Raw genomic sequence first — 14,374 nt, forward strand, 5'->3', positions numbered from 1 at the left:
AAGACAATTGATAATAGTACCACAATCATGAACACCAGACTGAACAAGGAGATAAATAAATATGTGCCAGGACAGAACAACCAACATCAAGAGGACTGACAATTCAAAGTAATTCAAAGTAATTCATACTTGCTAGCAGAAGCTCCAGAAAAAAAACTGACTTCATGATTATACTTCATTTTTCCATTCAAAGTCAGATATTAAAATCAAGAAATATGTATTTTCAGCCTTGCTGGATGATTACTTAACTGACATTCGGTCTCATCATTAGGAAGACAATTAGGAAATGTTCTTAATATCTCAGTGAAAACCAGCACCCGTTGCCCATGCCTTTTAGAATAAGGGTCATAGTTTGGAAACAGGTATGGTGAATTTCCACTAAATGTGTACACAGTTTAAAACTAGTACTTGGTCTGTAAAAATGTATATCTATACCATTTTGAAGAACACATACTCAGGTACTGAACATACATTCAAATGAGGAGGAGGAGGAGGAGGAGGAGGAGCAGCGGCAGTGGTGGTGGCAGCAGCAGCAGCTGCTGATGGCAGTGTTGCTGCTGTTGTTAATAATAATAATAATAATAATAATAATAATAATAATAACAAACAAATATCTGTTTATTTTTGCAGTGAGGCTTATTTTTTGAGGGTACATTAAGTAATCATATATTAAAATGACAGTACAAATCAAAATTTTTTATCATTTATAATAAACAAAACCTTTAATTCTTTCAAATGATTGTAAACTTGTGTTGCATATGACTGAACCACTGATTTACACAGAATAAGTTGTTCATTTATTTAATTATAGCTGCAAGACTCAACGCAACAGGAAAATAATTTTATTCTTGAACTCATAACCATCACACATGTATTAATTCAGATTGACAAGCTTTACATGCAAACACATACATACCTGTTATAGGCCATCAATGTTAAAATGACTGATATACAGTATATTATCAAATGTATTTAAAACACTTGTGAACACATAATTACAAAGCAGTTCGTTTACATGATTAAATATCAGTGACTAGACATAAGTGCAGCACTTTTCACATTTAGTATGGAATGTGAGTTGAGATTTGAAAAGAAAATCTGTTATTAAAAAAGACAACTTTTGCCCCAGTAAGGAGTGCTTGATACATAACCAATCATAGGAAACATACAATGGTACCATCAAATACATTCAAAGTAATTGGGAGAATAGAAAATAAAAATGGGGGAAGAAGAACCTCTTCCTGCGAAACACGTGACTGTACTGGTTATTTGCTACTGCTCGATAACATAGTTCTCAATATATAGCAAAATTTAAGTAACTCTTTAGAAAACGTAACTTTTTTGTAGCAGTCACACAAAAACTAGGCCACTGCCACAGTATACAAGCACTAGATATAGGTATAAGAATTCACAGGAACTGAACCAACAAAGACAATACCTACAAAGAAATAAATTACCTAATCTTCAGCTCTTAGTCAAGGTATGTATCAAAAAACTGTAGTAACAACAATGTTTCCAGAAACAAACTCAGTCTATTAAGAGATATAGAACGTGTCCACCAGAAACAATAATTATAAATTATAGTACAATTATTATTTTATACATTGAAAAACATTACTCCTATCTCCACGCATCCACACTGCAGGCACATACACAAAAATGATAATTACATACCAATGCATCCCTCATTGTACTCACAGGACAAAGCAATTCAGTCACACAAGTAAATTACTAGTTCTGCAGACAATGGAGGTAACTAAGAGTCCCATTTATGTTCAGTATCCTAACCACTAAACTTCATTTTGTTCTAATCTGTACAATAAGGCATGAAGGACACCACTGTTTTTTGTAGACAGTAACAACAACCAAAATGAGAGTCAAGACCTGCCAGACTAAGACATCTTGGAGCATGGTGAGGAAGATTCACCATGTGCGAGATCCATTTTAATGTTTGACTTGTGTTTTCATATACAAAAAATTTAATCACCAAATTATAGGGATGATTTTGAAATATCAACTCCTGCCACACTGCACAAAATGCAAAAATATAGGGGGTAAAATGCAAAAAAAAATATAGGGGTTAAAACAGACAGTTCTGCCTCTCATCTGTGCCCAAGAGTATGCTATCTTCAATTACAAGTACTGTTAGGGCAAACACGCACACAGATGTTACATGCTCCAAGGCAAAGATAGACCTAAGTAACACTAAAACAATGATTATTATTTCCACTGACTAGCACCAGAGGAAAGTAAAAGGATGAGTTCCTTGCAAAGCAATACAGCCAATCATTTTAATAGCATTACTAGCAAAATGTCACCTTATCACAAAATCAACAGAATTGTGCCCCAAATATGAGTACTTCACACTGTCCACTAGTACTGCAAGGAAATGTCTGGCTGTTACAACAAAAACAGAAAGTGAGAGAATCATTCGTTAATATTTCAGCCCATTTGACTCAGATTTCAGAACCATAGAGATTATAGCTGACATACTGATATTGGGGGTGAAGTTGCTGGTCACAGTAATATTTTCTTGTATAGCCAAGAAGATCCATTCTTACCCCTGCATTGCGAGGACATACGGATTGTAAAAAGAGATTTTAATACCACTGCAGACTATCTGGTAGACATACATGGACTGCATTACACTGTATCCAGTGAAACTTAGGAGATGTAACTAATCATAAAATCTACCATACCAGAGTAGCTTTTTCTTGAACAAATTTCCCAAGCTGTAGGTAAATTAAATCTGCAACTTGTCAAATAATCACCAGTTCTGGTTGTTCTTCCTGCCAACAGCATAAATCTTACTTCAATGTACCCATGCATTACTTGTCTGCTAGCACCTGCCTGTTTTGTATCTTTGAACTTTTCTCGTCATTCATTTTTGCAGCTTCCGCTGTCACCACTTGAAAGGCAAACCACCCGACGCATCAGAACTGGTATTCATACATCACGACTTCAATACTGATCTCTGAAACCCACCTGTACAATACAATTCTTAAGTAAATATCTCCCCTATTTTTCATTTTAGGAACCCTCAATCCAATGCATCACTGTCTCAGACTTCCATTTTCATGAAGCAATTGCTGCAATCAAAAGTGTGCAGTGAAGATACCTGATTGGAACAACAGTGACTTGTTATTGTTGTCAACAGTAATTTGTTATTGTGGCAAACCTCCACTGGTAACTACATCACAAGATGTCAGTAATGTAAATATTTGACAAGAACAACAGTGTGACATAAGATATGACTTAGTTAAAACTAATGTTTTACATTACAAAGCTTCAATGATTAATATTGTAACATTTTATAGTAACATTTTCAAGTTGACATCTAGTATGATATTGTACAGGATGATGTGAAAATGTTTTTGTAATATGAAATCAATATTGTCAAGTAATCTTTATCCTGTTACACTTGTAAGTAGCGTGTACATTTTCAAAATCAGGTGAAAGCCTATTGTGCAAACATAATAATTTTTAAACAATCAAAGTTGAAGCAGTAATTTTGTAGCATGTCACCCAGTGTTAGAAAAATCAATTGATACTGTCAGCAATGTCAAAATGATTATTATTTCACCACTGGTTCAGTTGTTCAACAAAGAATACAAATTCTACAGCAAAGCAATAACAACAGCACCATTTTAAAGATATTTATGTTTTTACAAGAATTGACAGAAAACTAGTGTGTGCTCACGAACACACAATAGGCTTTCATTTTTGATCTCTTCTGGGTACAATGGTGGTTAAATATATATTGAAGATTGTAATCAGACAATTATCACTGTTTCAAAATTTCAGTGCTTGCTTCATTAATGCAGATCTCCAGTTCTTGTACGAATAATTTATAAAGCAAGTCAATATCTAAAAGTCTGAAAATAATTTTCTGGAGTATACTTTATTATATAATATTACGCCAAAGTAATAATGTAGATGCAGACAAAGGTGTCTAAAAATGATGAAAACTTAAATTATTGTATTTTGTATTCCATAACAAATGTGTGCACTGAGCATATTTCAGATACAGTAACGATCTTAGCCAACAGGGGAGCAAAAACAAAAGATTCACATAATCTTTTTTAGCAGTAATCATAATAGATACTTCACCAAATGCCTGCACCGTACTGCTAGAATTTAGCAGAAATGGAAGAAAGCAAGAAGCACTGACATGATTTTTCCATTTTATCCTTCAAGTTTTCTGTTTTGAATATGATTACTCTCTGCAGAAACAATAAACTGATGCTAAAATATAAACTGAAGCTATATAACTATTAGTTTCTCATGTGTGATCTTTATTAACAATTTTCCCCCTTGATATTTAACTGCCAACTGTAATAAAGTAACTCAACTATCAATTATTTTTCAAAAATTTCCACAGTTTAGCGTAACAGCCATATCGATTGTATAACCATAAATTTTCTACTCATGTGAGACAGCAACACTATAATTTTTATGTACGTATGTGTGTATATACACAGGTAAATATATATCTCTCTAAACATACAAAACTGAATTTTAACACATAAAATATAATTTAATTTTTTCAATAGGTTTTCAACTTTATAACAATTCTTCCTGTAATTTTATTAACACTGTATCAGATTATATTTCATCTGTGTGATAGATTCCCTTCACAATATTACACTAAGATAGCTATTTTTAGCTATAAATTATCCTAATCATGTTTATTTTAAGTTATGAATGAACCACGATCCATTCAACATCAAGCTGCTGTTTCTCTGAAGGCAGATCTTCTCAAAATTGGACCCAATTGGAATTTGCACTGGACTGGGAAGGACTGAAAAAAATTCCACATATTTTTCAGTGAAATACTTTGGCATAATAAATATGTTGTTCTGTACATATACATAACAAACTATTCCTGTAAGTAAACAAAACAAAGCATGCCAATATATCATCTTATAAGCCGCCCCCCCCCCCCTCTTAAGAGTTAAAAGTAATCACAGGAGTTAGTGAGAAGATCAGAGGCTGATGTGCAGTGGGGCACAACTGGTGGAGAGAGTCACTCTTCACAAAACTCTGTATCCTTGACGCGAGCATACTGAGAGGAAAGGCCAGTCGGCCCTCCCTCTGCCATCTCTCTGCCACTCACTCACTCCCACCCTCCCTCCCACGTTTTCTGTTTCCCTGTCCCTGACCCTGGCCTTCCATCAGCAGGGAATACAAGGTTAAGAAATCCTTAAGACTGTGTTTGTCAGACTGCTGTAAGGTAGGACACACTGCAAGGATGTGAGCCATGTCGGTGAAGCACTGCAGTTTCAATGGGTAAGGAGAAGAGGTTGTCTCATTGCACAAGACAAAACTGTCAGACAGGTGTCACTAATATGAAGCTCGAATAAGGCTCTTTCCAGAACAAAAGGAAGGAGCAATCCAACACTGTTGTGGCCTCCTTCATGATGTGTAGTTTGTTCCAAATGTGATGGGTCACAAGTCTCACATATGCTCACAAATTAATGCCCAGTATCCCTACTATTAATGCTGCCCACATGGTCACTTCATCGATCAGCTACCTCATTCCCTGGTAGTTCCACATGACTTGGATCTACATAAAAACACATGAGCAAGCAGTAAAGCTGAGATTGTAAAGGAGGCTGTGGATAGTGGTCTTTACCTGTTGGTGAGGGTAGCATCAGTCAATAGCCTGCAGACTGTTCACGGAGTCACTGCATACCAAAAATCAGCTGCCAGTTTTCATCTTGATGAAACTGCGTGTTCTAGCACCATCCATGAGTTCGGCCGTGAAGGTGTACGGGGATCTGGTAAACTGTTGCACATGGCCTTCAGTGTGTGTGGAAGATTATCAAGTCTTTGGTGTGGAAGATTATCAAGTCTTTGCTGCACTTTTAGAGCTATCACTATCAATCACTGCAGCACTTTGGTGTTCGTCGAGAACTCAGAAGAAGCTACGTCAGGAAATAGGCTCTCAGAATAGGTCAAAAGTCAAAATGGATGTGTGGTCTTGCTTAACACCAGGCTGGACCTACTCCAGGTTAATTATCAGAGGAATTTGTTCACCTGGGAGGAAAAAATAATCACACAATTCAAATGGCTCGCAAATTGGCAGAAGCAGTTGCATAATTGGAATAGCAATTGGTAGTGTTGAAACTGCACAAGTAGGAACTTATATTCTGCCAAAAGACTGAAAATGGGACTTGTATACACGGTGCCAGTACGCAGCCTTACTCCACAATGAAGAATTGGATCTACCCGTCACAAAGACGATGGCGTTGACAAACCATGTATCTGACATCTGTTGCCTAGAAGCAATAAGACCAATGCCTTATTGTGGTGTGGCACAAGCTGTATGACTAAAAAATTAGAGCTTAATGCTTTTCTGTGAAACATATTTTAAACTAGCTGGAAAGTGGTCCATGGTGCACAGATCATCATGCACAGAGAACTGTATCAAATTAACAAGAATGGGTGTAGAAATTACAAGATCAATGATCACGAACATGCTGTCAGCTGCACTAAAATGGATAGGTGTTACTGTACCTCCTGTGGTTCCTGTCTCCTCTGCAGAAAGTACAAAATATGTCATTTCCCATCCATTTGACTGCAAGTAGCATGTCAATGGTGGATCTAGATGTCATACGACCAGTGATGGTACTCCTTAGGGAAATGGCAGGAAGGGACAGAATAGGACACCATGTGCACAGCATGTATGCCTGAGGACCTCATCAACATGTCATCTGGGATCTGAGGGCATTCTTGGGTCACTCCAGTGACTGGCAGAGATGGCTGAGAAGACCAGCCTTGTTTATGGAATTTCAAAGCAGCTCATAATTTGCAGCATTGTCCCCAGAACTGACCGTGGCCCTTTGGTTCTGAGTGAAGTGGAAGGACTGAAACACACATTTGAAAGTTCTGTGACAAGCTAAGCTGCAACTTCCTGGACTTGCACCATAGGGTTTAGAACTGTAGGGTGCTCCTAATTAGGTCAGGTGTGCACTACACATCAGATGCTGCTACTCAGGTAGCTGACTGAGCGTGGGATGCACACAAGAGGTTTTTAAGATTAGGCGACACTCCATCCAATCCAGATAACGACAGCTATAGGAAACAGAGAAGTATCGGTGTTAAGATCGAAAGAAATGCCTCCAACAAGTGAGAGTATTAAAATCTTAATAGTTAACTGCTGAAGCATTCGCAATAAGGTGCCAGAGTTTGAAGATCACTTAATACTAGGTGCAAAAAGCTGGTTGAAACCTGAAAGTGGTAGTGAGATTTTAGGGGGAAAATTTAAGCGTTCATCGAAAGTACAGGCAAATCCACTGAGGTAGAAACTGGAACTGCATGTGAGAGTGTATGGACAAGACTCAGGTTCAGGGTTGGGCCTAAAATGCTAATGGTATCCTCCTATTGCCCACCTGACTCATCTCCTGATGTAACCAAAAACTTTTAGAGAAAATCTCCGTTCACTTATAGGTAAGTTCCCAATCATACTGTGATCATCTGTGGAAACTTTAATCATACAATGATTAATTGGGAAAAATGCAGTTTTGTTCATGGTGGGGGTGTGGTAAGATATCCTGTGGAACTTTACTAAATGCCTTCTACGAAAACTACATAGAACAGATAGGAACTCAACTCAAGATGGATCTAATTGCAACAAAAAAGACATGTCCTCTTTGAGGATGTCCACACCGAAACTGATATCAGTGACCATGATGCAGCTGTTGCATCAATGATTACCAAAGTACAAAGGAAAACTAAAACAAGCAGAAAGACATAAGTTCAGTAAACTAGATAAAAAATCAGTATTGTCATATCTTAATGAGGAACTTGAAACATTCAGCACAGGGCAGAAGCATGTAGAGGAACTCTGGCTCAAGTTTGAAAGAATAATTGACCATGCACAGGATTGACATGTACCCAGCAGAACAGTTCATAATCGGAGGGAACCTCCATGGTATACAGCCACTGTAAAGAAACTTCTAAAGAAACAGAGATTACTACATAGTAGGGCTATAGATAGAGAGATGCTGGATAAAATTCATTTGGCTATCAAAAAAGCAATGCATGTTGCCTTCAATGACTACTGCAGCAGAATATTGTCAAGTGATCTTTCACAGAACCCAAAGAAATTCTGGTCATATGTAGAGGCTGTTAGTGGCTCCAAAATTAGTGTCCAGTCCTTAACAAATGAGACAGGAACTGAAATTGAGGCTAGCGAAGCAAAAGCTGAAATGCCTAACTCCATTTTCAAATGGAGCCAAGCGAATTTCCCCAATTTAATCCTCACACCACCAAAAAGACGAATGAAATAACTATTAGAGTCAGTGGTGTTTGGAAACGGCTGAAATCATTCAAATTGAACAAAGCTCCAGGGGCCGATGTAGTCCCTGTCAAATTCTATTATGAAAATGCGGCTGAGCTAGCCCCTCTTCCAACTGTAATCCATCATAAACCCCTCTGTCAAAAAGCCATGCCCAGGTGTTGGAAAAACGCATAGATCACATCTACCTATATTGGACATCAATTGGTTGCAGAATCTTAGAACATATTATGAGCTCAAATATAATGAGATATCTTTAACAGAATGACCTCTTCAATGCCAACCTGCCAGGATTTCAAAAACATCGATCATGTGAAACCCAACTGGCACTTTTCTCACATGACATAATGAAAGCTTTGGATCATGACAACCAGGTATGTGCTCTATTTCTTGATTTCTGAAAAGCATTCGACTCAGTACTGCACCTACACTTATTGCCAAAAGTACAATCATACGGAGTATCAAGTGAAACTTTTAACTGGATTGAGGACTTTGTGGTACACAGGACACAGCACGTTTTCTTGGATGGACAGTCATTGTCAGATGTAAAAGCAACTTCAGGTGTGTCCCAGGGAAGTGTGTTGGGACCCTTGCTATTCACGTTGTATATTAATGACCTAGCGGACAATATTAACAGTAAAATAAGGCTTTTTGCAGATGATGCAGTTATTTATAACGAAGTAATATTTGAGAGAAGTTGCATAAATATTCAGTCAGATGTTGATAAGATGTCAACATGGCGCAGAGACTGGCAACTTGCTCTAAACGTTCAGAAATGTAAAATTGTGCACGTTACAAAAAAGGAAGTAGTAACCTACTACTACAATATCAATGAGTCACTGCTGGAATCGGCTGACTCATACAAATACCAGGGTGTAACACTTTACAGGGGTATGAAATGGAATGGTTACATAGGTTCACTCATGGGTAAAGCAGGTGCCAGACTTTGGTTATTGGTAGGATACCGGGGTAATGTAATCAGTCTACAAAGGAGATTGCCAAGACTGCTTACATATCACTTGTGTGACCAGTTCTAGAACACTGCGCAAGTGCATGAAGCCCATACCACATAGGACTAACAGGGTATACTGAATGTATATAGATAAGGGCACCACAAATGGTCACAGGTTTGTTTAATCTGTTGGAGAGTGTCACAGGGATACTGAAGGAACTGAACTGGAAGACACTTGAAGATAGATGTAAACTAACCAAGAAATTCTATTGACAAAGTTTCAAGAACCGGCCTTAAATGATTACTCTACAAACATACTAAAACCATATGTGCATCCCTCACATCGGGATCATGGAGATAAGATTAGAATAATTACTGCATGGACAGAGGCATTCAAACAATCATTCTTCCCATGCTCCATACACTAATGGAACAGGAAGAAACCCTAATAACTGATACAATGGGACATACCTATTTCCATGCACCTCATGGTGGTTTGCAGAGTGTAAATGTAAATGTAGACCATCCATAGACACTCATTACTATGAATGTCTGTGCATAGAGAACCCTCCTATAGTCTCTCAGGGGTGGCAAAGAATTTGCAGTAGGAATGATAATTTTTGAGGGTAAGGTACTGCTTTCAAGAGAACCACATTTATTGTAGGGCTACACAGACTGCCAAGTAGAGTGACAATAGCTGTTGCAGTTCAGAGAGGTTGCAATAATATGCAATATAGTTCCACAAAATGATTGTACTGTGGGTGTTGTAGTGGAGGGGAGGAGACAGACAGGTTATGCCCCACAATCATCATTTGGCACCTGTTAATATCTACAACCTTTGGTTAAAAACCAGGTGAGGAGGGAGGGGTCCAGCATAACAGTAACACCAGATTCACCTTCATATGTAAGTTGTTCCACTTTTTTTTTCTTTTGCATCTTTTTAAGATGTTTAGTGCTGAAGGTGTTTATTCATTTTAAGGTCAGGTAAAGGGGAAGAACAGACAGACCTCTAATCCACAATGCTCAGCTCCTTCAGTTACTGGTAGTTGTAGGGACATGACCCTGTACAATTCTGGGAAGAGGCTTTCCCAGAGTGTATCCTTCTATTGGAAGACACCAGAGGACGGTGCTTCTTCTCCAGCCGATGCTGGTGGACTGAGGAGCCATGTACGAGTGTGCTGATGGCTTGGGTTCATCTGAGCAAGTGTTGCAAAGCCAGCTATTCTGACAGTGTGAAGGTATTTACACTACTTTATAATGTTGATGTGCAACGATCGATTTAGTGTCTTATATCCTGAAATGTTACACTAGTTTTTGCTAATTGTGTACATTGGTGTGGCATTCACCCTGGCAGTTAAGGAAGGTTGGAGTGCGTCCATAAAGTATTCTATTGCGTTGGGCATGTCTACAGTTACCATGGATGGGCTCATGAGATAACCGGAATGTTATGCGGCAAATGAAAAGGCGTTGAAACACTCTGTTATTAGTAATACATACGGCCTGACAACGCAATGGTAGTCCATCCATAATATTTACTTTGTTTTGGGAATGTGATACTAAAATGATAGTTACATGAACAAGGGAGCATTTGTTCTGTCTTTTGGCTCTTTATAAATATGGAGGGGAAAATGTAACTCCCCTCCCATTCCATGTTAGTATCTAATTCCTTGTCCAATTGCAGAATCAAGTCATGGTGGAAAATTATCCCCTGCACTATGTTTAAGATTTATGTAAGGGATAATAGTAACAACCAACAGACACACACACAAAAAGTAAATTTCACAACTGAACAGTCCTCTGCTTCAGTCAGGAGAAAGATGCTCTGCATCTTATCTGATGCTGCTACCTCTCCAAATTTATCCTCAATGTCTGTTGGAACAAATGGGTCTGTTTTTGTTACGTACAAACTAGGTACTGTAGAGAATATTTACCTCTATTCCAATGCTGCTGTTGTTTCTCCCACCACGGGGCCAAGTGCAAGAATGCTGTAGTGCTGAAATAGCACCATAATCACCTAATTACCATTTCTATGAGGAGACTACTAGGGCTTCATGGCCATCAGCTTGAAAGAGAGTATTACATTTCACTGCAGATTATCTGCCAGGGTGTCACCCATTTCAACTGAAAGTTGCTGTTTATGAGTTTCATAACAGCCACCTGGCACAGCATCTGAGCCGGAAGGAAGGTAAATGTTACATGGTTTAACATGGAGAGTTTGCAGCTTTGGCGATGACAGTTCTTCCCTCTCCTCATCTTCTCTATCATTCTCATGAATGACTAGCTACCTGTTGGTTATTGGCTATATAATTGGTGATTTCCCAGTAGCAGAAATCAAGATTGTCACGCAAAGATGATTACTAACGTGCCACACTGGGTGCCCTTCCTGGTGCAGTTCGTACATCAAAAGGATGATGAATGCCTATAGGCTTGATCACCAGTGCCCTTGGTAAATATGAATGTGAACATGAGTTTTCTATTTACTGATCAAAGAGGTATTTCCTTACAAATAATGATACTGTGGATGTGTATTGTAGAAATATATTAACTGGTTTTTGACAATGTCATACTTAGGTGGGCATGAATGGCTGCCCCTCTGCGTAAGACCTGTGGGGAGAGCAAACACCTACCAAATGTCAAACTGACCCATTTAGTACTGTCTCAAGTTAAGAAAGTATTTTCGGCAACCCAGCCTAAAACAAACACAAATTTACTATTTAAGTAATTAGAACAATTCATAATTTAAAATAAGACATATATTAAAATAAAAAACAAAATGTGTGTTTGTCTGTGTGTGTGTGTGTGTGTGTGTTAGAGAGAGAGAGAGAGAGAGAGAGAGAGAGAGAGAGAGAGAGAGAGAGACCATGCATGCTTAAGCATTATGTTCCACCACTCAAAATTATGGCAGTCTTATAAAATAATACTGCGTAAAATGAAGTTAGTTGGATAAAAGCACTAAAGCTTTCTCGAGACACATGAGGCTAGCTAACCATCAATATAAGAAATGGAAAGGAGCCAGCAACACAGTCATTGAACACTGCTCTCTAACACAGATTCCTCACAAAACTTTAAAACCCATGCTACAGTCGTCCAATTACCACTTAAAATAAAGGGGATACCTACAGCCACAATATTCAATGCTCGCTGATCAGCATACAAAAAATATTTAGTTACAGTATCACACCTATAACATTAACATCAGATGCATTACATTCTGGAGGATCCTAACACACAGGAACAGGTTACATGGGTCAATGGGTAATGCTATCCACAGAGGTCAGGTGAGCTAAGCTAAAATGATCCGCTTGACTTGATGGAAGTGCGTCACTGTTTAGTATTCTGTTTAACTGTCCAAAGTTTATTTTCACTCATTTCCAACCACTCTCTTTCCCTTATGCCCATGACACTGGAGATTCTCTGACTGATTAAGTTTTAAGGCAGGGGTGTCCAAACCCATGGACTGCATGCAACTCAAAGCAATTATTAAAGCGGCCCAAGAAGTGAGAATATATCACACAAACAGAAAAAAATTATCCATAAAATTCCATTTATGTTAATTGAAAATTGGATGACAAATTGAATATATTCAATTTGAAAGTCACACTACATGATGCTATTCTCTCACTGGTCCATTCCCTTCCCCCCTCCCCCAGCGGTTGTTGTTAGTGCTAAGTAGAATATATTAATTTTGATACAAAAATACTTTTCATTGTCTTCTTCTTCTTCTTCTTCTTCTTCTTCCAGTGCAGTCCAGATAAGCTAAAAGGTTGGACATCCCTGCTTTAAAGGCATGTCACATGCTTAGGAGTGATAGCAGTGACTCACTAGCTTTGACATGGATGCTGGGGGTAGGGCTTGTTCTGTAAGCCACTGTTTGCAGTCTGGTGTGTGCATGGTGTTTTGTGTCCAAGATCTTTCAGTACAGAGGTGACGCTGACCCATAAATTGTATACTCAACCGTCTAGATGGGAGTGGACAAACTTACAAAATTATTGTAGACTAGATCTGTCTGCAACCCATGCCTAAATCTTTATTAAAGTGCTCATACTTTTAAGCTCCTGCAAGTGTAGGAGCCATGCGAGTCTTTAACAAAATATGAAGCTCTGATACCTGACTGATTAAACTGGAGAATGATGCCATTAAAACCTGCCTTATGCGTACAAGCTTACAACCTCTAGTACCTTAAACATAACTACCTATTTGTTTACGCAAGACAGCAGGGGGAGCAGGAGGAGGAGTACATCATAAAATAGTCAAGAAGTCTTCACTGGACTGTTCGGTGAGTCAGGTATGTTATTCATAGTATCAGTGGTGCCTCCCACACAGCTATCTCCACAAGAGCCAAGTTGTGTAGGGTACAATGATACTTCCTGAACCCACACTGGAAGTGACTAACTAGTTTCTTCCTCTCTAACAACCAAATTAGACAACAAATTACCGTCTCTGACACATGCACGTGCACGCACCTGCCCTGCCCCCCCCCCCCCCTCTCTCTCTCTCTCTCTCTCTCTCTCTCTCTCTCTCTCTCTCTCTCACACACACACACACACACACACACACACACACACACACACACACACATTCCACCACCCATGTATTGTGGGTTACTTAGCTAAGTATGTGTTCACCGAGCATATTGCCCAAAAGAATTATTACATCACTTTTTCTTTGAGGTGGGTAAACCTTACCCACATGGTAGAACTGTGCTGAAATAGTTCCCTCATTGAGTGCCGCAGACATGACTAGTTACTACAGTTCTGTGCCTTTTGGGGAAACTGGAGCCTTCAGTTTCCTCACCATTAAAGGTATGCAAAACCATGGCTTTGCTTGTTAGTATATCGTTTGGGAAATTAGCCATCCCATTATCCTCATTTTATTTGTGCTGCAAGCTGAATGTTTTTCATGGCTTTTGTGTACTCCTTTAATGAAAATATCTAATTTATTCTGATTTTGTGATGTGGCTGATTAATGAGATGCTGCATTCTGAGCAGCAATTCAAACAGCCACCATCTTAATTTCAGTGTTTCAGACACTTGCTGTATCAGTGAGCAGCCAAATATCAGTGCACGCAACAGAACCCAGGAAAGAAACATCTGAAGCCGTGAGGTGCAAGGGCCTGCCGC

The 14,374-nt window shown here is 38.7% G+C and overlaps 1 protein-coding gene across 1 annotated transcript in view; it reads right to left on the minus strand.

Moving 5' to 3' along the window:
* Positions 1-600: 600 nt before the first annotated feature.
* LOC124605486 (NECAP-like protein CG9132) overlaps positions 601-14,374 on the minus strand; it is a 32,052-nt gene continuing 18,278 nt past the window's right edge. The window contains exon 5 of the mRNA XM_047137210.1: positions 601-4,801. Within this exon, the coding sequence (XP_046993166.1) occupies positions 4,759-4,801 (43 nt within the window). The 3' untranslated portion in view covers positions 601-4,758. The remainder of the gene's footprint in view (positions 4,802-14,374) is intronic.

This window comes from Schistocerca americana, chromosome 3 (genome assembly GCF_021461395.2).
Source record: "Schistocerca americana isolate TAMUIC-IGC-003095 chromosome 3, iqSchAmer2.1, whole genome shotgun sequence".
NCBI lineage: Eukaryota > Metazoa > Arthropoda > Insecta > Orthoptera > Acrididae > Schistocerca > Schistocerca americana.